The sequence below is a fragment of the Pinus tabuliformis genome, chromosome 6 (assembly GCF_031772625.1).
Source record: "Pinus tabuliformis cultivar Carrire ecotype Pingquan chromosome 6, CPIR1, whole genome shotgun sequence".
In the NCBI taxonomy this organism is placed as follows: Eukaryota; Viridiplantae; Streptophyta; class Pinopsida; order Pinales; family Pinaceae; genus Pinus; species Pinus tabuliformis.
The window spans coordinates 1,401,350,012-1,401,374,392 of NC_142292.1; the positions used below are offsets into that span (position 1 = coordinate 1,401,350,012).

Here is a 24,381-nt window from a genome sequence, read left to right on the forward strand (position 1 = left end):
TAGAAATTATAATCGTCATCAACCATGTCCACAAGTTAGTAAAATACATATTACAACTGCAACATATTGAGTCTTATAAATCATGATTCATCAAATTCAATATTAAAGTTTCAACTTCAAGCTTTCAGAATTGAAAATTCAATAACATTTATCATCATTGATCACCAAAGTTGTACTTGTAAGCTAAGTTTAACCATTACAAGAAGTAATATCGAAGATATTTCTAAGTCCTAAGTTCTAACTGTTAACATGATATGAAATGTTAAAAATTTATAAAATGAAACATGAATAATGAGATGAAATGAAACAACTGTAGTCTTTCACAAAGCATCATATTCATAATTCACAATCATTACCAATGAGTTATAATTGCCAAGGCCCAACTTCAAACTTCAAATTTTCATTGTCACAGTGATATAATGTTTACAAAAAATATCATTATGATATGAAAGAGTCAAGAGTCAAGGACACAAAACTCAACAGTTATGAAAACTAAAGTCTAATAGAAACTAAAAAAGACAAGTAAACTATAAATCTACATGTGGCCCTTGCCATGAGAGTCTCTAGGAGCATAAGCAGGTCGTGGTGGTCTTCTAGGAGTCTCCCGCACAGACCGACGACCAGAACTAGAACCTCCACGCGAGGGTGGAGGTGGCATGGCTGCTGCTTCATTTTCATCCCTTACAAGTTCCTCTTCTAGTTCTTCAATATGTACAATGCCATCCTCCAAATTGTCATCCTCTGGGTGATTGTCCCAAATTTTATATGTGGGATCCTCATTAGCCCGATCACAGTAATACAACCTCAAGTTGTAGTGCACATAAACCAAGCTTTCTGCTCGGTTTTCATTGAGTCTGTTTCTTTTCACATTATGTATATAGCTGTAGGTGCTCCAACACCTCTTTGCAGAAGAAGAATTTACAACCTGTGAAAGAAATTTTTTTGCTAATTTTGGCAAAAGTCCGTGGCCGCCATATGTTTCCCACCATGTGAGAGATTAAAATTTATCTTTGTCGTCCATTGCATGGAAGTTACCATACAAACCAGTGCCACTGAAGTATCTGCCTATTTCAAGGCGCACAGCTGCACACTCCTCCCTATCAGGTACCAACTTTTCTAATGCTTCCAGATATCCTTTAGTTACCTCTTGATCTAAATGGGGTTTGGTCCTAACCCCACCCCCTGCTGCAGGTTGGCCCAACCAAGATGTAGAGTAGTATTTTGGCGTAAGGATATACGCCAAGCAATGTAGTGGAAGGTTAAGCCTATTCCACCGTTCACACACACAATCATGAATCAGTTTGTACAAGTTGGGATCTCTATTATGAACAATGTCTTTTATTTCCCCCAACATGGTATCCATTTGCTCATACACCTCGCCAATCACTGGTTTGTCTGTATCTGAAAACCGAATCATGTGATAAATTGGCTTGGTGAAATCCAAAACCTGCCTCACACTTGTCCAAAACTGCCCATCAAGAGCGGCCTCCTCCACCATTTCAAAACCTGCCATGTCAGCTACATTTGTAGCCGTTTCCTTTAACACCTGCCAATGTGGACTTGATACCATAGCTAATGCCTCTCTTACCTTCAAAAGGCGCCTGAAGGTGAGGTAATAGCTACCAAATCTAGTCCTCGCAATCTTCAGCAACTCCAATCTCGAGTGATTGCGGAAAAGGCCATGGGTATTGCTATGATTTGTAATAAATTTTATCATTTGTTTTCCTTTCTTGTACAAATTACCAATCCATTAGTATTGTTCATTTTTGTTTTTGACAATATCATGCAACAGAAGGTTCAATGTGTGAACCAAACATCCAGACCAAAATATGTTCGGGTATTTATCCTCAATAATTGCTCCCGCTACCTTACAATTAGGAGCATTATCAGTGATGACTTGGATGACATTGTATGGGCCAATACGCTCAAATGTTTCAAGTAATGCTTCTGCAATGTTGATGGTGGTCTTGAACTTGTCTGAGTAATCATGTGCAGCTAGAAAGATGGGACCACTAACAGACACAACAAGAACACTTATCAATGGCTTGCCTTTTACATTTGTCCTTCCATCAGATACAATGGACACCCCATGGTTAGTCCAAGAACTTGTCATTTTATTCAAAGAGTGTGATATTTTTGCTTTTTCATGATCAAGGCCAATGGTTCTTGCCTTGTCATACCCATGGCTCTTGTATCCTTTAGGGGCATCATTTATGGCAGAAACCATTTCGTGCCAATAAGGTGAGCGTAGAACATTGAATGGTATCCCACATGCATAGAGAAACCTGTAAACTTTTGAATCCACATCATTCCTACACCCCTCATCAAGGAAATCTGATATGGTTCTACGCCTTAAAGATGATGACCTTGTGCCGCCATGTCCATATCCACTGCCTTGGGAGGATGCTGAAGGAGTTCTTTGTGATTGTGAGCTTGGTTCAAAGAAACCCCTTGATTTTTTTGTTCTGTATTGGGCTTCCTCCTCTTCCCTTATGTATTTGGCACTATCTGCTGTTGACACCGTTGTACAAGTTTTGATTCCTATTTGTTTCTCTCCATCCCATGGCCTTTTCCCGCAGAGGTGTCTTCTAGCACGGGTGTATGAACCTGTGCAATTAGTGTTGCAATGGGGGCAATGAAATTTAGTGGTTCCACCCCCTCTCCCTGTTTCAGCCCTGTGAACATATTTCCACAATGGAGTTTGGTCTTGTTTAGTTTTTTGAGGGTCATGTTCACCCTCCTCCAGCTCCTCCTCACTGGGGTTTTCACCCATTTGACTTTCTCCGGCTTCTTCATCCCCCTCTTCAGTTTGGGGCCCCCTCCGTTTCCTACTCTCCAGCACCATAATAACCATAAAAGGGACCAGGAAGAGGAAAATGCCAATAAATATAGCCAGGTCCATGGTGTTTGTGTTTGTAGGGTTTTGATCCTTGAATCTGCAAATTAATTTAATTTATTGGGATTAATTAATTTAATTTATTAATTTAATTTAAATACATGATCTTTAAACTCAAACAGCTAAATTAAATTAACTAAATTAACTACCTAACCAGCTAAACTAACTAAATTACTAAGTTACTTACCTCTGCAAGCTTGCTCCTCGCTCCTTGGCACTTGCTCCTCGCTCATCAGCACTTGCTCCTCGCTCCTTTGCTCTTGCTCCAGCTCTAAACTCAAGCTCAATGAAGTTAGAATGAATTTTTTTGGTCCATTGGGCTTATAAAACCAAAAAAAAATTCTAAATTTTTTTTTAATTTTCGGGTCCGGCGGATTTTTTTCCACCGAACCGCTCCCGGAGCGATTTTTAATGTCCGGGAGCGATCAGGGAGCGATCGCTCCCTGATCGCTCCCGACATTAAAAATCGCTCCCGGTTCGGATCCGCCGGACCCGATTTTTAATGTCCGGGAGCGAGCTCGAGGAGCAAGTGCTGATGATCGCTCCCTGATCGCTCACGGGCATTAAAAATCGCTCCGAGAGCGCCGGAGCGATCGCTCCCTATGTCGCTCCCTAATAGACCAGGGAGCGCAAATTTTTTAAGGGAGCGATTTTGGGAGCGCGCTCCCGAGCTGCTTTCGCCCGGAGCGCGATTCGTGAGCGGGTTCGGGGGGGGGGCGCTCCCCCGCAACATGGCAGGGAATAGAGAATTTTGACGTTGAAGCAGCAAACCCTAGCTTTCCTTCTTCGCACGTGTGAGAGAAAATTAGCCAAGAAACAATCTTTCTTTGTCCTCTTCCTTCTTCACTAGCCTTCTTTTTCTTCTCCTTCACTTGAATGAGTGACTGATGAATGTGTCTAAAGGAGGTTGAGTTCTCTCCTTTATATAGGCTTCTTAAGGTGGACGTGGCTCCTCAAAATAGGTCGACTTCTCAACTGCGAAGCTAACTTGGTCTTGAAGGGTATTTTGACACTTTTAATGACAAAAATAATTTTCTTTACAAGTTACAATGTGTCCAATGGGGCCTTCAACTTATGACAATGACTCTTTTGACTTCTTGACCTAGGACAAACCATAGAAACACTCAATGGGTGCTTGACCACTAAAATAAAAGACCTTCAACATGAAAACCATGCTCCAAAAATAATAATAATATTTCTTTCATTTTACAAAACACAAGAATCAAAGTATATTTCATATTTATGAAGACCGAATCTAGTTACACATTTTTCAACATATAGATGTCAGTACAATTTCTCCCTTCCCAAATCACTAAACCCCGGGAGAATCCTCTTGTCACAAATTTTTCTCCATTCTTCCAATACTTCCACCAGCTACCAAAGCCTTAGTAGCCTTAGAACAACTATAACCCAGCAAAAGAAACAAAGACAAGTGGCTAACTAATAGAAAAAACAACAATAATCAAGGAATAGAGATATAGAGTACTTATCTTTTGAGGACTGTAGAGAATCTCCCTCTTGATCCTTGCCTTTCGACATCTATCTGTAAACTCATCATCCTCGTCCTCATTGTCAACATGTTGTTTTCCTTTTCTTCCTTGAGCTAGGGTTCCTTCTTTCAACGAAATCATTGACTTTCAATATTTTGAGTCTAGCTTTAGGGTTTACAAATCCTATTGACATCCTTTTCAACAACCTTTGTCATGTGCAAATTTATCCAATTTTGTTCAAGCAAGACCCTAGCAACATTTCTTCAGCCAATTCATACTTCCGCATATACAAGGCAACACTTTGATTCTGTCTTAGAATCCAACTTTGCTCTTGAAAATATATAACAAGGTTTAAACGTGAGCCCTCATTTTGGTCCTGCTATTATGCCTTTTGTTCATCCCATTTCAATCAAGCTACCAAAATTAGTCCAAGCAAATGTATCAAAGTCAGTATTTTGCTTCTGCACTGTAAAGAAACAATGCCCTCCAATTAACAAGGATAAAAAGTTAAAAACATTGCAGATCGAGCCATAGTTACAAGTCTCCAAAGAGTATTTTATGAAGGTGAGGTATTTTTCCTGAGGAAATAAGAATGAGGTATACCAATGTCTTCCATAGGATCTTACAAGAGAAATTGCTCCAATAACGAGTAAGGTTCATATTTCCTTCAGAGTCAATAGCAAATTTTGTCAATAGGATTAATCACAGAGATGATTATTCTTGGCCCTTTCAAACTAAGTGGCCCAACATCTTGAAAACAATTCTAGCAATAGCAACAATTTGTCCTTTACAAGGACAATCTTCAATTCTAAAAAAAGGTTCAACCTTCACAAGAGAATTTTGGTCTCCAAAACTAATGAGGAACTCAGCCTCTTCTTCATTGTAAACTTGTGAATGCCTTTTAAAATATCATGTTAAGAAAAACTGAACTTTGTCCCTCTTCAAAGATTTATAATTTACAACTTTTGTCCATCATTTTTGAGGCATCACAGTTTTGTATTGTCAAGGGTTTGAGGTCTCTTTGTCTCCCTTCTTTACTGTAAACTCATGTTTGCTCAATCCTCCAAGACAGCTTGCCCCATCAACGAAACCTTATACAAGCAACCTCCAAATTTTACCTTAGGTGCCCAACTTTATCACAGCTTGCATTTAGGTTTTTCGACAACCTCGAGATAATCCAACGAATGACTTCAAGAAAGATTTTGAAAATGACTTCAAGATTGCCCTAACCAGGGGTATATTAGGCCTCAGAGAGGTCGAGAATTTCCTTGGGAGAAAAACTTCAAATCAGCGAGGATGGGCCTTAGCGACAGACAGTGACCTACTAGAATAGATTTTAATGACCTTCATCTAGCAACCAAGGATCTCAGATCTGCTAAAGAATACCTCAACCAAGGTGGAAAGGTTTTGCAATAGGATCAATTTAGGGCTAATAGGACCTCAAAATTTTATTAGATTCACAAACTTGACCTTCTTAAAGATACTTCATTCTTCTTTCGAATCATAAGCAAAGATTTGGACTAGGGATTTAGACCATGTTGATTTTTCATTATTTCCTAGATTGATAATCACTTCCAATGATTTCTTCATTATTTATCTTGTGTAAAGACAATAATGACAGTAGAATCATGAAGAGACAACCAAACACAAGACACAAAATATATCCTGGAGAAACCCTAACCAAGGAAAAACCCAACAATCTTTTCTTAGAGAAATAATCCAATTCAACAAGAGATACAATCTGAACTTTCCAATCAAATAAAGTCAAACTGACCAATAACCAAACCCAAGTCAAACCTAGTCAAAATGTGATAGATTCGACCTCCTAAAATTTCAGTGTCCTGCACTTTCCTCCAAGAATTTCAGTTTTCCTTAGAGAAACTTTGTTCTATCTCAAATCACTTTAGTCTACCTCAAAAATCATCATTCTAGACTCCCACATGTGAACAAAAGATGAGAATGAGTGATCTGAATTGGCGCAAGAGGAGGAGGACGAATTGTCTTTGTATAGTGATCTAATGAGCTCGAATAGTGTTGGAGAACGTAACTAGATTCAATCTTCATAATGACCTTTGTAAACATGACATTGTATATATTATATAAAAAGAGAAAAAAAATATTGTATTTATTCAAGTATGGGTTTCATGCTCAAAGTCTAGGACAAAGCATGTTCTTCATGCTTCTAGGTCTTGTTGAGTCAAAGAAGAATTTATGTCATGTATTATAGTCCCATTTGTACTTGTTGTATCAAAATAAAAATATTATTTGTGAGTCTAATAAGCCAATATATCCTCCAAGACCAAGTCGGCCCTACAAAGGAGAAGTTGGCCCAAAGGAAGCGTATTCAACCCTTCAAGAAGACTATAAATAAGAAGGAACTTTCACTCATTCGAATCATCTAGCGCAACAAGTTCAATATGCAATCAAGGAAGAAGAGAAGCAAGTGTGAAGGACAAGAAGGCAAGGAGAAAGACCTAGCCAAGGAAGAAAGGCTAAAATCATATCTAATTTTGCTTACACGTGCAAGAATCTAAGGTTTCTAGGCTAATCACGGGATCAAAAATGCAGGTTGAAATTGCATATCTGAGGTGGAGGTAGAGACTTAGTTGCAGCAAACTTTGAAAAGGTTCGATCTTTGTTGAACTTGGAAGATTTCATCATGCTTGAAGATCTTCTTGAAGGGTTGACTTGGTGCTTGGGAGGAATCTTGGCTTCGGTCTTTGGGTCTTGGAAGTCTCATTTTGGATTGATTCTATAAGAAGAAAAGTTTTCTTTTTGGGTTTTCCCCTTGAGGGGTTTTGCGCTGGCTTGGAATCCATATCTTGTGTACTTTGTCTTTTTGTGATCTTCATTGTTTTGATAATTGCTTGATGAACAAAAACTAAAAAGTAAAAAAAAGGCCAACTAACATCACAAGTAATTATGAAGAAAGGAAAATCAACTATAATCTACAAGAACTTTGATTTTCCAACAAATAGTTGTGTCCCTTGGAGCTGGCAGACTTGAACAGTATAGAGCCTATTTGTGTTTTTGGAGGCGAAAATTCAAAATTTAAATTTCTTTCTTTTGGGTCAACTTGAATACCAACCAAAGTTACAATAAAAATTCAACACTCATTGGGATATGTGTCACTAGATTGGGATCCATAATAGTGCATTCAATAGTGTGACAAGGACTACACATCATCACCTAGATCATCTCTAGAGGACACACTAATTTTCCTAGATAAATATCCTCACATGTTTGGATTTGTTGAGTTTGTTATGCCTTTCAGACTACACGTGTGAGATAGTTGTGGTCATGGTTATTCAATAGGTCGTTACACCTACGGATCATTTTAATGAGGTTGTTTTGAGGTTACTACTAGTTTATTATGAATATTTTGATGGAGTGAACCTCTTCCTCTTTGACTAGCCTTCACACATCTTAGCATTGGTTGAGATGGTTATCACAAAATATATTATTTCATTTGCTTCACTTGAATTGTCCCACACAAATTTTGGAAGGCGCACTTATTCATGAACCACTTTTTGTTCACATGTGTAACCCTCACATTTCATGAAGGGCACACTTCTTGGATCTCAACACATGCAAGAGGTGGTACTTGACCATGGTTTTGGCGGGCACCCATCATCTTTAGGAGTTGTTTTTTCTATCCCTAATTATGTTGGTGTACCTTATACACTCTAATTTGTTGAAGAGTTATTATTTTTGGCAAGGAGGTTACAAATCTATTGTATTTTATTCTTCAAGTTGTTAAGTCCTCACTATTCTAGACTTTGGAATTTTGTCTAGGGAAACATGGAGAACTAGTTTGCTACAAGATTCTTAGAGAAAAATCTAATACAAAGTCAAAGGAGAAGCACCATGCTACATTGCAATCTATAACATATATTTAACTCATGCATTATAATCTTTTATCATTTATTTTGTAAATATAATATATTGAACTTTGAACATCTAGGATTTCAAGTTCTTGTTTTAGAATAGAAATAGAGATTACCCTGTGTTTCTTAAAGTGGATTCACCTACCACCATCCTCTGCAAAAGCTTGAAATATCCAAGTGTCTTCATTTAGGGGATTGCAATGGAAAACTTAATTATTGCTCGTGAACCTCAATATTTGACATGAGAACATAGCCTCAAGCAAGACAAACTGTGACTCCATAACCCAAGTGGAGGACAGCACTAATATTACTCATATTCCCAACCATTTAAAATTCAAATTCTTTCTTTTAAGTTTTCTTTCATGTAATCTAAGCTTTAATTAGCATTTATCTCTTCATTTGCATTCCATTGCAAGTAGGAACTTAATTTCCACATTTTCCTAATGCAAGACTATATCACACACTCAAGTATACAAGAAAATTACAATTCTCAGGTAATCTATTGCAAAGAAAGTTGAAAAGTGAAAAGAATTCTGCCTTTTTTTAAGGTCTTCTAGAGATAATTTGTTGCCCAACACTTTTAGCGAATCAACCGGTACAGTAGAATCTGTACTTTTTCTGTGGCTCTGCAAAATAATGCAATATAAAATATGAACAACATTTATCAGGCAATCATTCTTCTCATTTGTTTTCTTTTGTTATTTTTCTAGGTATCTTGATTCTAAATGATACTTGTTTACTCAAAGCTGTAAGCACAAACCTAGAGCTTCACAAAACACTTACATCCAAGTATGCAAATAGCTTCTCAATTAACTTCTCAGTCCTGTCTAAGCCACCAGGATATTCAGGCAGATCATCCAATGATTGAGCCTTCTGACAAGGAAACTTTTCTTCAGTGGAGGATGACAATTTACTGGAGTTGTAAAAACAATTAAACCCTCCACCTTCCAGGAGGGTACAGCTTGCTTGTGGGATTAATTCACAAGTTGCTTTCAAACCATTTGAGCCATCCTGTCTCAAAATATTACTTTCTTTAAACTCCCAACCCTTCCAGTCCAAAGGAGGAATATGCAGCTGCATTGATCATACAGCATGAAAAAATAGAATTAGCATCTTGAAAGACACTAGCAGCATTAGAATGAAAAATGGAGATGGTAAAAAAATAAAAAAATGTAAGTAAGATTGATGCAGTGTATACTTTAATTATTAATGATTCTACCCATTTAAACAAGTCTAGCAAGTTCACTGATAACATAAGCTTGAAAAGATATTATGCCTTGTCATTTTGAGTAATGTGGAAAGGTGGACAAGGTGCCATCACTGCATCTGACAATCGTGAAGCCTGCAGACTGTTTTCTGTTTGACCCCCAGATGCATGGGTAACTCTTGTCTGAAGTGATTTTTGCTGCATAAAAAATGGATGTGTTTCTCTACCAGCAGAAAGACGAGCATTTTCCTGAAACAAAAGTAAGCAATTAATTGATGAAGTGTCTCAGAAAATTACTTTAGAAACTTCAAAAAATGAATCAAGTCAACTTATGTCCATGACAATACATGGCAAGATTTGATAACACTGTAACACGAAAGCCAATAAAGGTTCCTTCGACCCCTAGCTCATTCTCATAAATTTTGCTCATGATATACATGACATGGTGATTCCCCTGACAATTTTCAGAATACAAATATATCTTGGTATTATCACACATGATAACTAGCTGTCTCTGACCAATTAAGTACATATATGAACAAAGATGCCATGTGACCTTTAATATGCCAAGTCAAAGTTGTAAAAAAATGATTTGTGAATTCTAAACAGTAGGAGTAATTACATAAGGTAGGTATATTATATGACATGCAATTGATGTAGAAATTTCTGTGGATTAATGTTTATCATGCAATTCATAATTTTAACGTATTTCCTAGAGATTTTTTGGATCTTAACCATGTAAATTTTCAGCCTTTGGGATGATATGAAATATAAGCAAAACAGCAGCAACAATGAACAGTATTCAAACTCTTAACAACCCCTATCCACTAGGCAATTGAAGAGCAAAAAATACCAATGTATTCCAATAAGCTTCAGCTATTTTGGAAAACCTTATCATGCATTTAACAGATCTAAAAATTCATTTATAACAGCTGTAAATACGGCATCTAAAATTCTGTATATTGTATGACACGCAATTGATGTAGAAATTTCTGTGGATTGAAGTTTATCATGCAATTCAGAAATTTAACCTCTTTCTTAGAGATTTCTTGGATATATGTGGCTGAAAATCAAATATGCATTTACACAAATAATGGACAGCTGCAATACAGATAAAGTCCATGTACATACCATAGCCTTATCACAAGGCTAGTCAAATCTTCTAGCTCTCCAAAACCCCAGCTAGAGAAAACCAAGAAAACCCTCACTGACACCAAGGAGATGCAACAAGCATGCATCACACAAGTGTGTCCTCCAAGGCAAGATATTACTTCTTCTTCTCTTCACCAAGTGAATCTCTTCTTAAAAATAAGCATGTCCTCCTATTCTTAATTTTTAATAATACCATTAATTGTTTCAAGATGTTTGAGAGTGGTTCCAACCTCATTGGATTCCATATGGAGAATGTAGAATTTTGGGTTTCACTCAAAATCCAACAGACTAAATAGTTTTCAGGATTTCCGGATTACAGAGGATTGCAATGTTTCCATTAAATTCTATCGTGTACGAGGGTATGGAATTGGCATTTAATCAAGAGCACCAAGCCTTATGTGTACCTAATTGTTGGTGGGGCATTGATTGTTGAACTCCTCTATCATGACCCTAGAAAAAATGTACCGATCACTCAAACATCTCAATTTGACATGTTAAGTTTTTCTTATCTTATTTTAATTCTTACAGGGTGATATTGATGATGAGGATCCCATTATAGGAAATGATTTTGATGATATGTAGGTATTTGTTGTGGGAAGAATTTTTTTGGTCTATCAAAGCCAAATAGAGCCTCATTGTTGATGTAATCTTGATTCAAAGATGGATTGCACTGGGTGCTATTTTGGTTATATGCAATGTTCCACCAAGTTTCCAGGACGTGGGGGCGAGGGAGCGGGGATACGCAGGAGCGGCCTATGCAAAAACTCCCAACCAATTTTTAGGAAACGTGGGGGACTTCAAGGCCTTAAAAACTTATAAATATAAAAATAAATGATATATCATTGAAATTTTAATATTTAAAATGTAACGGTCTTTATCATTATATAATATATAACATTTACATCATGAAGGATAAAAGATAAATCGATGAATCATATAACTAAAGTCTGAAACAAATTTAAAACAAAAAGCATGATATCATATAATCATACATCATACATGTAAGTTTGTAACTATACAGTGTAACTACTAACAATGTACAATGAAAATAAATGTTTAAAGTTTTAAAGTTTACACCATATTGAAGTTCCAACTATGAGTACTGAATATTGAAATAAAAGTCAAGTTTGATACATCAAGACTCGATTTTTTATAGTCAAGACTCAAGTCTAATATATCACATATCAAGATTCAAAATATACTGATGTTTGAAACAGAAAAGCAAATGTGAAAGGAGGAGAAGACGACTGAGCAAAGCAATATCATGAAAAGATGAAACAATGTGAAATGAACATTGAAAATAAAGTTTAAACCCTTCCCAGTTCATAAAAGTAGGATTTTTTTGTTTCATTAAAAAAAATTGAGATTTTTGTCTAGGGAAACGACCCCACACAACCCCTTTTGGCTAGGAAATGACCCCATTTGGAGGATTTGACCCCTAAAATCAAGGAAACGCCCCCTTGCAAGTTTTTGCGCGTACCTGAAGCGCGAGGGAGCTAGGAAACTCAACCCCTATGTGGGGGGACGCGACCCTGTGGAACACTGGTTATATGCAGCCTTCCTTGCTATATATATGAAAAACTTGGCATATTTGTACATAATGGTTTGGATTCATATGGATGCAAATGAATATTTATGTATTTTTTGGTCTCATCATTGATGTTTATCCGATTCTCGATTTTGGGGTCAACCAGTTCAATAACTAGTCTAGTTCTAATAACATTGGTTCATTGTCTATTGTTCATTCAATTTTAAATTCTTAACTCTATATACTGAAGACCTCAAACCAAATCTGACTCTTTACTATTTTTGAGATTGAGTAATTTCAGTTTATACTCTAGTCTTCAGAGTTTAGTATCTACTATTTTGCTTAGTATCAAATATTTCTATTTCATTGAATCATTGATGATGTAAGAATCAATGCATTTTATTATTGAATTTGAATATGAATCATGTTTGTAATATATATGGATAAACACACATGCACCTCGACGTCCCCCTATCCCGCCTAAATTTCAATCAAATTTGGAGGTCCTCCCACACATCCCTCCTATGCATCTCACCAATCCAACATCCCTCGTCCAGGAAACTTGGTGGAACCTTGTATATAACTCCAAAGTTCTAACCATGAGACATGTTGCCACCTAAATCCACACTTCGGTTAAGGTGGAGAAAATAATTAACTCCACTTGATGTGGCCTTTGTTGAAGTTTCTAAGTTTACTTAGTTTAGAAACCCTTCATGCACTGCTTCTGATTTATTCCTACCTACTTGTTATTTTTCTTTAACAAGTTATTTACAAAGTAAATACTAAAAATAAACACTAGTGCATGCTCAACATATTACAGATCAGCAACTAAAAGAAACAAGAACAAACACACCACATGACACCATTATTTTTGGACCAATGTCCCCGGAAAAACCCAATGCGGGAAAACCGATGCAGCTATTTAAGGGTTTTCTTATTAACCAATATCAGAGTACAATCTGGGTGCCGAAACTGGCCTACCCAACAGAGAATTTCCTTAGCAACTATACCTCACAGTTTGAGAGAAATCTCTTGGCTAAAAGCCCAGAAAATCCATCCGGCAACTCCTCAGCACAAAACTACTCTACAACACCAGTTTCTGCCCAATCTGGACTGTGTCAACCCCTCTCTGTCTCACATTGGCCCTGCGTCAACCTTTCTTGGACTGCGTCAACCCCAGGAGGCCCTGCGTCAACTTTCTTGGCCTCTGAGTAAGACATGTTGGCATCTCTAGTGCTCTACGCAGCACTTGGCTGCCTCTACGTGGCCCTGCGTGAGCCCTTGCTGGCTCTGCGTCACTCTCCTTGGTTGTTGCGCTGCACTCCCGACACAATCTCTCCCTTCTCTGTTTCTCTGTGCTCAATGCCCCTCAGCTGCTCTCCCGATCAATGATTTTATCTCTCTTAGCAAACCCCACTCTAGAGAATAGAATGATTGATCACTCTAGTGTATTCTCCAAGTGACCCTCAAGCCTCCTCTTATACCTTTCCTGTTGACATCTCAACGACCGAGATTAAGTCCCTAATCAACGGCTAAGATTAGCTTGATCCATGTCTTTTGGACCATTCTAACACAGGCTCATATTAATACACATTCATATTTTATTTTCCCTAAGTTCAGACTTAGGAGTCAGGACTCCATTAAAAATATTAATTATTTTAATATCTCCTGATTTGTTTAGAATCTACCCAAACCCTTTCTGGGTATTGGAGATCTCATGTGCCCCAACCTGTCCACCAAATTTCGTGGCTAGAGTAAGTCTCGAGTTGAGCAACTGTCACTCAATTCTCAACTCCTCCGCCTAGGCTAACTCCTAAGAAAGCCAAGGGGGTTGGACCCTATGAGACAACTAAGGCTTAACAAGCTTTAGCAAAAGGGATATTAGTTTTACAAGCTAATTATAATTGAATAAGATACATTCAACTATCAAAATGAAGATTACAGCAAATGACTTCAAAACATGTAGATAGAATCAATGAGCATAAACCACCATAATCATCCACCATAAGAGATATAACAACAAAGATTAATGGATGAAATACTTTAAAAGCATAAGATATTGAAAGTAGAGACCAATTCCCAATGTAAAATACTCGTGAAGATAAATAATCCATGTAAAGGACATGTTGACCATGCATATGTCCACAGTTCCAAGAAGCAGTGTATAGAGCAGTGGATAAAAACTTTTCAGTCATTATCATCATTGTATTGTAATCCCAAATTCTGCAAAATTATTCTAGTATGACTATGAAGCCATGTAAAAACATCTAGGTAGCTTAAGATTTCTTGCTAAAGAGTTTCACTCTAAGGAGTTTTTTACCCTCCACTAATTATTCGTGTTACTACACCCAAATAATTGGCAAGAGTTTTTCTCCCAAGCATCCCCCAAAGCTACAATGGGGCTCGATGGTGAGGTCTTAGGTGAGTCCTAGTGTGGTGAGGTCTTAGGTGAGTCCTAGTGTTATCGAGTGTGAAGCCATGTAAAAACATCTAGGTAGCTTAAGATTTCTTCCTAAAGAGTTTCACTCTAAGGAATTTTTTACCCTCCACTAATTATTCATGTTACTACACCCAAATAATTGGCAAGAGTTTTTCTCCCAAGCATCCCCCAAAGCTACAATGGGGCTCGATGGTGAGGTCTTAGGTGAAACCTAGTGTTATCGAATGTATGTATTTTATCATACTAGATCATGGGTCTTGTGTTGCAGAATTTGGTTGAGTCTAAGAAGTTGTGTCTATTGTAAATTTCCCCTTCTGTGGGTGATTATTGTAATACCTTATATAAAAATGTTGTCTACAAATATTCTTTGGGAATGGTTACTCATAATTAAACACCATTACCAAAATATTTCTTAAACCCACTTAGAGTGTGGAAAATATGTGTAATCCACTCGTGAGTCTAATAATAAAATTAACCAGAAATTAATCAAAAAAAATAAAATGAGAGGCTCTCCGATAGAAATATAAATTTCGGAGAAAAGTGACCGTCCCAAGGAAGAATAAATTTGAAAGACTCAATTCCAAACTAGCCATTTTTCCACTTAGAGGGTTTTCACACTCTCATTTTTCTATATAAGGAAGTTATTGAGCTCCCCATTAATCATCATGACTGTAACGAAAAATCTTAAGCAAGTTGTGAGTCAAGTTGTTGGATGTAATTTCTCTTTTGCACTAATAAAATGAAAGTTTTCAGGGGTTTATCTTGCAATGGTGTTCCTCTTCTGCTTCTTGTGGTAATGTTATTCTGAATTGTGCTCTAATGCTCTACAGAATGTAATTTCTTAAGTTAATATTTCATTTGCCAGCATTTGGATACATTATTGATCTTAGTCACTGATGATTGGTTGTTTTCAGTATAATCCATGTAAGTTCTCGTCAAGTGGTTCATCAACACAAGTCTTGGGCACCCACTCCACAAGTATCCAAGCCTTCAACAGACGTATAATGGCACAAACAGGTGAAGCGTTGAGACTCTTGGGCCTCTTAGCACCATCATTGGATAACACATGCCGAGAGCACCTCCAGCACCCAAGACATTAGTTGATTTATGACCCAAATTTGTGAATTCTTCAGGATGACACAGCTGAACCCAGCATGCCCCCAAGCTGGCCTCAACACAACTTGATGGGCAGCAGCTAATTCAGAGCCTATATGAGGTTGGTCTCACCATGAGAGGCTACGGAGGGCTTGTTGCACAAGAGAAGCCCTTCACACTGGAGCAGAGGAGGCCACATTTAGTAGTTAGAGACCCATGGAGGAGGCCGCATTTAGCAATTGGAGACCCATGGAGACCACTTTGTGGTGCCCCAGCTGGATCCTAGAACCCCGCAGGAGGCAATGAGGTGAATTTGAGGGACCAACCCTCAAATCATGGACTTGCTATGCTTCTAGACCACCTTGGGCACCTCATCACTCTTTATTATAATTTGGTAGCTTCAATCGATATTTCCACTAATAAAATCCAAAGAAAAAAATTGAATTTATATTTACCCCACAAGTGTTCAAGTCGGCCCCTCCAAGATCAAGTTGGCCTACCCAAAAGACACACCTCTTTGCATCGACGAATCGCTATAAATTGAGCCTATTTTCTCTCCTTCAAACACAGATTTCATATCATCTCATGTATATCTATTTTATGCACAAGTCTAAGGCATTATATCTTTGTGGAACCATGTGAACCTAAGGCACTATATCTCTGTGGAACCTTGTGGATCCAAGGCACTATATCTCTATGGAACCATGCAAAACTGAGGCACTATATCTCTGAAGAAACATGCAGAGCTGAGGCACTATATCTTTGTGGAATCATGCAAACCTGAGGCACTATCTCTCTTTGGAACCATGTGGACCTAAGGCACGTGATCTTTGTGGCGTATGTGAAAATCTGTGGATATGCGAAGGGTCTGTGACACTATCTTCTATGGCTTACGCGAAGAACTAAGGCATTATGTGTCTGTGGCATCACCATTATTCTGAGGCTGAGGGAAAAGCCGAAATTTGGCCCACTTGGAGACTTGTGACAGATCTAATTACAGACCTATTTAGGGGCAAAATTGAAGGGATCTTTGTATTGGATATTAGAGGGTTGGCAACTCCATTGAAAGAACAAAGCCCTAGTTCTTCATCAAACTTCAAATTTTCAATGCGTGTAGGGTGAAGCAAGCATCTTAAGGCATTTTAAATTCACCTTGGCGACTCCCCATTCGGTTGCTATGCATGACTCAAGGCAATGGCTCCTTGGGATCTGCATGAAGTATACCAGGCTTTTGATATCAAGGATATTCTTGGATATCAAAATCAATGAGATACAAGTTGTACGACAAATATCCCAAAATTCAATGGTGACCCTTCTTTAGTTGTGGATCATGTTACCAAATTTATCAAGTGTACTTCAAAGATCAACATGGTGCATGAAAATGCTCTCATGAGATTTTCTATTAATTCCTTTGGGCCTGCTCAAAGAGACTGACATTATTGTAGACCAAAAAGCATCCTCTCCATTAAGGTATTCACTAAAGGATCTCTTTAGTATCTAGACCAATGTGTCATTTTCAAGTTGTCCATCAAGACTTGACTGTGGCTCTCCAAGAGGAGGGCGGGTCCTCCTCGATTATGTTGAAGAAGATGAAGATCATTGCCATCCAAAATAAAACATCACCCATGATTATCAAGTAAACCATATTGAAGAAAATCATGATCATTCTGTTGATGAAAGAAATCATGGTTGTGATGACGAAGAATACCATGAGCAAAAGGAAAAGTCCTTTTCTGGATTATTAAGATGAAAACATTGCACGTGGAAAAAATCCTAGCATGAGCTCTACCCCACTCATGGCCATCATCTGGTTCCTAAGCACATATCACTCCATTACATCAAAGAAGGAACCCTTACATATCCTAACCTTGATGAGTGATAAACTCTCATCTTAAGGGGTAGTATTGAATGCTACATCATAAAGAAAAAATTCTAATCCTTAAGCTATGTTCCATAATACAAAGCATTGTCAAGGAAAAGTAAAAGGGGCAATAAAAGGGTGGAAAAGTAAGCCAAGCACGATAACTCGTGCCTCCACAATTTCTCCCTCCTTTACATTCATATACTCAAAATGTGGACTCCCCATCAGCTAGTCCCCTTGACCATGACACTTGGCCATGAAGCCATTTCCCCTTCATTGCTATACGCTTACACTAACACCTATTAATTGACGGGTTGACCTTGGAACTTTCACTTCCCCTTGAGGGTTGGAAAGGCCTAATAGGGTTGATCATTAACCGCCTCTACCAAGGTAGGGAACACCTTTACATGGCATTGTCTAGTTAGATACCAAAAGGTGATCCTTGTTTGGTAATATGACCTTAACAATCAAGTTTGGTAAACTTAGATGACGGATAGTTGCTTTCACTTGAGTTCATGTTGTATTTGTCACATGCTCCACAACAAACCAAGCCTTGAGGGCACCCATTCAACAAGTACCGAGGCCTTTTAAGAAGACAGATGACTCAACAAATGCAGCATTGAGAGCATTGGGCCTCATGATGACTTGAGCAGATGTTACATGTCTTAGAGCACCCTCACGACCCCAGACACTGATCATCTACTTTAACCAACATAGAGGATTCTAGATGATGGCACCACTGGATCCAGCACACCCCCAGGCTAGCCTTGCCACTACTTGATGGGCAGGCCATGATTCAAAAGCCCAGATGAGGATGGTCTTCCATTGAGACACTAGGGAGAGCTTGTTGCACCTGAGGAGTCATAACATTGGAGAAAGGAAGCGTTGTTTTGATGGTTGGAGACCGATGGAGATGACATGGGGACACCCTAGCTGGATTTGGGGCCCAAAGGAGGATTGGGGGTAGATTTTAGGGTCACTCCTCAAATATTGGATAAAACTGGCAATCAAACACCTTGTTCAGCTTTCATCACACCTTGGCATGGCATTTGAAGCCCAAAAAGAGCATGACATCAGCAATTTTGAGGCTACGGCTCAAACATGAGGGCATTTATGGCTTGTTTTATCATTAAGCTAGTGGGTTGGCTTGTAACCTATTAGCAAATTTAAAGCTTTGAGGGTAATTTAGTTTGGGCCTTAAGATCTAGCTTTTATCAATTTGTTACATGCAATGCCATTTAATTTTGCAACACCAATTCCAACGATATAAAAGGAAGGCGTTGTCAAAATAAATGGCAGCAAATGGTTTGATCGTTAATAAAAGAGGCACTGCCAAAGCAGCAGACACCATGTCACACATGTACTCAACAGGTGGCGCTCCCAAAATATAAGCCGCATTCTATTATCATTTCAATTGATCAAACTAAATCGGCCAACAAAAGTATTGATTATCAAAGATTAAATGGGTATGATGAAAGCCTAAGGGTCCCAGAGGATACACAATGCCTCAGAGCGCTAATGCAAAGGCGCGAAGGGCAAGCGCAGAGCTTCAGAGTCGTTGGAAAGGGTTTCTTGGGACAGGTTTTCTGAATACCTATTTCCAAATAGAGAGGTATTGGTGCGAGTTGTTTTTCTCTATCCGGTGAGCCAGTTTGGCACCCACTTGTACTCAAGGAAATACTGCATAATAATAAACCCTTAGAATAGTTGCACTGTTTTTCCCGCATTGGGTTTTTCCAGGGACATTTTTCCAAAACCAACAGTGTCACTTGTGTGTTTGTTTTCTTTAGCTGATGATCTGTAGACGTTGTGATTGTATTGTGTTTATTTCGGTATTTAAATGTTTTAAATAACTTGTTCAGAATTTACAAGTAGAAGAAATAAATTACCATAATACAGATTAATTTGCTAACGGAAAGACTTAGAAAATTCAACATGGTATCAGAGCATGGTTGCAGATCACATGAAAGTTGAAGGCATTAGCTCAGCAGAGCATTTGCAACAAATTCAGTTGTCCCGATTAACATAGCTGATCCTTGCAGCAAGCGACAAAGGAAGGGTTGACGCAGAGGGACTGCGTCATCAGTCCGAGCCTAAGAGAGGCCAGCGCAAAGGTGGAGGAGGGCAAAAACAAGCTCACGCAGAGCCCAGGAGGGTTGAAGCAGTTGACTGAGGGAGTTGTTTTGCCAGTGCCAGGATTGCGAAGAGCCAAGAGGCTCACTCCTTCAGTTGCTAGGGCGAAAGAAGTTGTGGCCAGTTTGCGGGAGCGAAGCTAGTGGGGTATTGTGGTCAAAACAGTACCTAACAAGGCAAAACCAAGGAACAGGGAGTTGTTGCTGAGGCGGATTTCTAGCCAAGGAATTTGGATCAGTGTTGCAATTGCCCAAACAATGCAGAGGGGAAACTTGGCGATTGGCAGAAGGATTTCCAGGAGGGAAATCGGGATTCAGAGGGAGTCCAGAAGAGAACTTCCATACGGCAAGTAGAGATACTCATAGGAGTCGAACCGAGAACTTCCAGACGGGAAGTGGAGAGACTCAGCAACAATCGAACCGAGAACTTCCAGGCAGGAAGTAGAGAGACTCGGAGGAGTCGACAGAGAAGAGCAGAGAGATGGTCGTGAATGGGCTAAGGGATCAAGATAGGCTGGATGGAGCATCTAACTTTGTGGTATGGAAGGCTAGGATCCTGTCCATTCTAGACAGACATCACATCAAGGGCTTTGCCTTGAGAGTAATGGTTATCCCAGTTGACCCGGTAGCTAATGAAAGGTACGAGAAGGCAATGGCCAAGGCAAAATGCATCATTCTTGATGGGGTCAAGGATCATGTGGTCCAACATATTGCTGAGAAGGAGACAGCAAAGGAAATGTGGGATACCTTGAAGACGTTGTACCAACATACTTTCGTGCAAAGGAAGATGCTACTTGAGAATCAGCTACGGTCACACCAAATGCAAAAGGGAGAGAAGATAAATCTCTTCCTCGGTCAGTTGAAGGAGATCCGAGACCAACTAACTTCCATAGGGGCCACGTCGGATCAAGCATTGATGGTAAGAACCGCACTAAACGCAGTCTCCGAGGAGTGGGAGACATTTGTCCAGAGCATACTGGGCAGGGCGAATCTTCCAAATTGGGAAGAATTATGGGTGGCTCTTCATCAAGAAGAGATCAAACGACCAACCAAGGCGGGAAGTAGCAGCAAAGTGGTCAGGATCAAGAAGGAAGAGGAAGAGGATGCAGCTCTGGCATCTGCGGGAAAGCAGGAGAAGGAGGACCTCTCCAAGTTCAAGTGCTTCCACTCCGTCATTATGTGAACCAATGTTCGAGGAAGAAGAACAAGAGAGAGTTGTCTAACTCTAAGGCAGCGCCAGCAAAGGCGGACAAAGGAATCGAGGAGGATGACGATTGTGCCATGAGTGCTCACGTACCACTAGAGAAGAAGTGGGGAGACATCGCGCTGTAGTCAAGAGGACTACAGGCGATGAGGGACAGGATCCTTGAGGTACCCAACCTCTTGGATTATACCTTGCTACGAAAGCCCCGAAGAGAGTAGCAACACTGGCAGATGTTGATAGAGACAGATGCGGATCAAGCGGCAAAGAGTGCTACAGTGCATGAGTCCCCAGGCAGCGCGAGGCTAGCAAGCTGCAACTGTGCGAGAGGCACGGGAGTGTTGCAACAATGCAGGATGGCACAGAGAGGGTTGCAACTGTGCGAGATGCAGGGAGTTGTTGCAGCAGCGCAAAGGTTAGTAGAGGGAGCACTTGTTAGCGGCAGAGGGAGCTCAAGCATCGGGAGTGTTTCTAGCCTTACAGGGATGTCAGAAGTTGGGAGGATCAGTTACTTACTTCTCAGTAACTGAGTTGCAATGCAGTAGCAGTTTGCAAGAGCACGATGCAGCATGATGAGAGGGGGATGCAGTGCAGATGCAGTGTTGGGAGAATGGACCAGCAGTAGCACGGATTCAGAGGGAGTTGTCGTACAAATGCAGCGCTAGCAGTGGCAAGGCCATGGGCAGCAATACAGGATGCAGCAGTGCAGAGGATGTTGGGCGGGGAGGCCTAGCATCAACGCAGGTACCGGTGCCAAATAATCAAAGGGATACTCAATGAGTATTACTAAAGCATAGTCCTCGCTAAGAGGGGGTGTTGATTTGGGGTAGTATCGAATGTGCTCTAGCCATGAAAATTGCTGGAGAGGTTAAAGCACATGAGATCTCCAAGACCCAGAAATGGTTTGGATAGATTGTACCCGGTTTGGGAGATATTAAAATAATTAATATTTTTAATGGAGTTCCTAAGCCTAAACTTAGGAAAAATAAAATATTAATGGGTATTAATATAACATTGGGTTAGAAGGTTCCAAAAGTCATGGATCAAGCCAAATCTAATCTTAGTTGATTAGAGAATTAATCTCGGTCGTTGAAGGACCAACGAGAAAAGTATAAGAAGAGGCTTGAGGATTAGTCGGAGAACACACCAGATTGATCAGTCATTCGATTTGCTAGAGCAGAGTTGCTAAGCAAAGTCGAATCAGTGATCAACAGTGAGGGGCAGTGAGTATTGGACAAAGAGGCAGAGACAGTGCCGAGAGACCAGCGCAGAGGCAAAGAGCAAGAAGAAGCAGCCAGAGCAGGCCATGCAAAGCCCAGCAAAGACAGCGTAGAGCCCAGAGGGATTGCGTCATCCACGCAAAGAGTAGTTGGAGTGACGAAGAGGGTCCCAGAGGCTACGCAATGCCTCAGAGGGTTGACGCAAAGGGGTTTGGAGCTGACGCAGAGGCCAGAAGGGCAAGCACAGAGCTTCAGAGTCATTGGAGAGGGTTTCGTGGGACAGGTTTTCTAAATTCCTGTTTCCAAATAGAGAGGTATTGCTGCCATTTGTTTTTCTCTGTCAGGTGAGCTAGTTCAGCACCCAGTTATACAAGGAAATACTGCATAATAATAAACCCTCAAAATAGTTGCACTGGTTTTCTTACATTGGGTTTTTCCGAGGATATTTGTCCAAAAATAACGATGTCATTTGTGTGTTTGTTTTCTTTCAGCTGATGATCTGTAGATGTTGTGACTGTATTGTGTTTATTTCAATATTTAAATGTTTTAAATAACTGGTTTAGAATTTACAAGTAGAAGAAATAAACCAACAAAATACAGATTAATTTTCTAACGGATAGACTTAGAAAATTCAACAACCACTGGTTTAAAAGTTGAACCCTAGTCAACATCGACATCCCTTTTATCTTGAAGGACGACCATTAGGACAAGGATTGGCGATAGGGGGTTCATAGGTCATGGCTTAAGCCCACCTAGAGTGAAACCCTCAAGGTTATTCAGTGGTACTTTGTCTATAAAAGGCAGATACGATAGGATGGGCATAGATCACTTCAAATTCCTTGCACATTTGGCTAGTCAGGTTCATATGAACATACCCTATTTTATGCTGATGAGTCTCAATAAAATGTCAGCAAAAATTCGGGTCAAACTTAATTCTTCTCCTCGTTGCGTTTTCCATAAAGGTTTAATCAAAATGATAATAGTTAATCACCTAAGGAAAATTGGTAGAACTTAGGAGCATTTCTTATTTTGGGGAGGGTTTGTTGAGTCAATTTCTGCCAAGCCTAAATCCAGCAAGAGAAGGAAACAAAGAAAGGTTTACAACCCTGTCCAAAACTTAAAACTCCAAAGCAAACAACCTCTTTTGTCCTTGCCAGAAATAGAAGAAAACTTTCCCTAGACAACCAAATTAAAAACCATGTTTTAGTTCCTGTGGTAGAAAGGATATATGTAAGAAAGAGTAAGAGGGCTCTTGAGGAAAAGCCTCCAACCTCTCCTCAAAAACTTCCAGAAGTTCCAAAAGATTACCCTACTGATAAGCCTAGCAACGATAAACAAGAAAAGGGCTCAGGGGTTAAACTCAATGAGATAGGGGAATTAGAAGGTCAAACCCAATCATCCAAACTTGTACAACGAGAGAAGGAAAAAGAGGCCACCCTAAGTGAGATGTATGGGATGAGAAAACCCCATACAAGGCCCACAAATAAGCTTAGGCTCAACTTTAAATTACAACAAATACACCTTTGAGGAACTTAATAATCAACAAAGAAGAAGCTTCCCCAGCAAGTTCCTCCAAGAAGAAGAAGATTGAAAAACATGGTAAAAGAGAAAAATAGGGCTCCAAGGCCAAGAAAGGAAAAAAGGAAAAACAAATTCAATCAAACAACATGGACCTCTTGTTAGAAGCAAGAGAAACACTAAAATAAGCATCGCAAAGACAATGTTCTCAGCTGTTCTGGCAGCGTTGATCTTTGATCATTTTTTGACAATGCTGCCAGATATTTTGGCAAGGCTTTCACTGCTTTCATTTTGACAACGTATACCCAGATATTTTGTCAACGCTTGAATAAGTACTCCCTGGAAACACAGTTTTGAAAGCGATAAGGATATATATTTTGTCAAATATTTCAAGAGGCTATCTTTATATAGTAAACATTATCTTGGAAAAATAGGGTAAAGTGAAGGCAGAGAGCAAAGGGAAGTTGTTATTTTGAATAGATCAATCAATATCAAATCAGGCTTTTGGGGCTATAAACAGGGGATTTTCTAGATTTTGTTCTAGATTATCATTTACTAGTTCAGATCCACATCTTCAATGGATTCTACAACTATAAGCCCACTTTTGGCTAACATTAATTATGTTTCAAAGTTGTCAACGCATCAATTGTTTCCTTGTAAATATATTTTTCAGATTTAATTTAAATGATATATCTATATATATATATAGTATTTTGTAAACAAAACTTCCCAAAAGTTATGGATTTCAATTTTG

At 39.2% G+C, this 24,381-nt stretch overlaps 1 protein-coding gene across 3 annotated transcripts in view; it reads right to left on the bottom strand.

Annotated features, from left to right (window-relative positions):
* Positions 1–24,381, bottom strand: part of LOC149263897 (P-loop containing nucleoside triphosphate hydrolases superfamily protein) — a 238,444-nt gene that overhangs the window by 152,875 nt on the left and 61,188 nt on the right. For all 3 annotated transcript variants that reach the window (XM_089426807.1, XM_089426810.1, XM_089426803.1), the window contains exons 5-7: positions 9,550–9,729; positions 9,057–9,347; positions 8,811–8,899 (exon numbers count right to left, since the gene is read on the bottom strand). In XM_089426807.1, the coding sequence (XP_089282933.1) occupies positions 8,811–8,899; positions 9,057–9,347; positions 9,550–9,729 (560 nt within the window). The remainder of the gene's footprint in view (positions 1–8,810; positions 8,900–9,056; positions 9,348–9,549; positions 9,730–24,381) is intronic.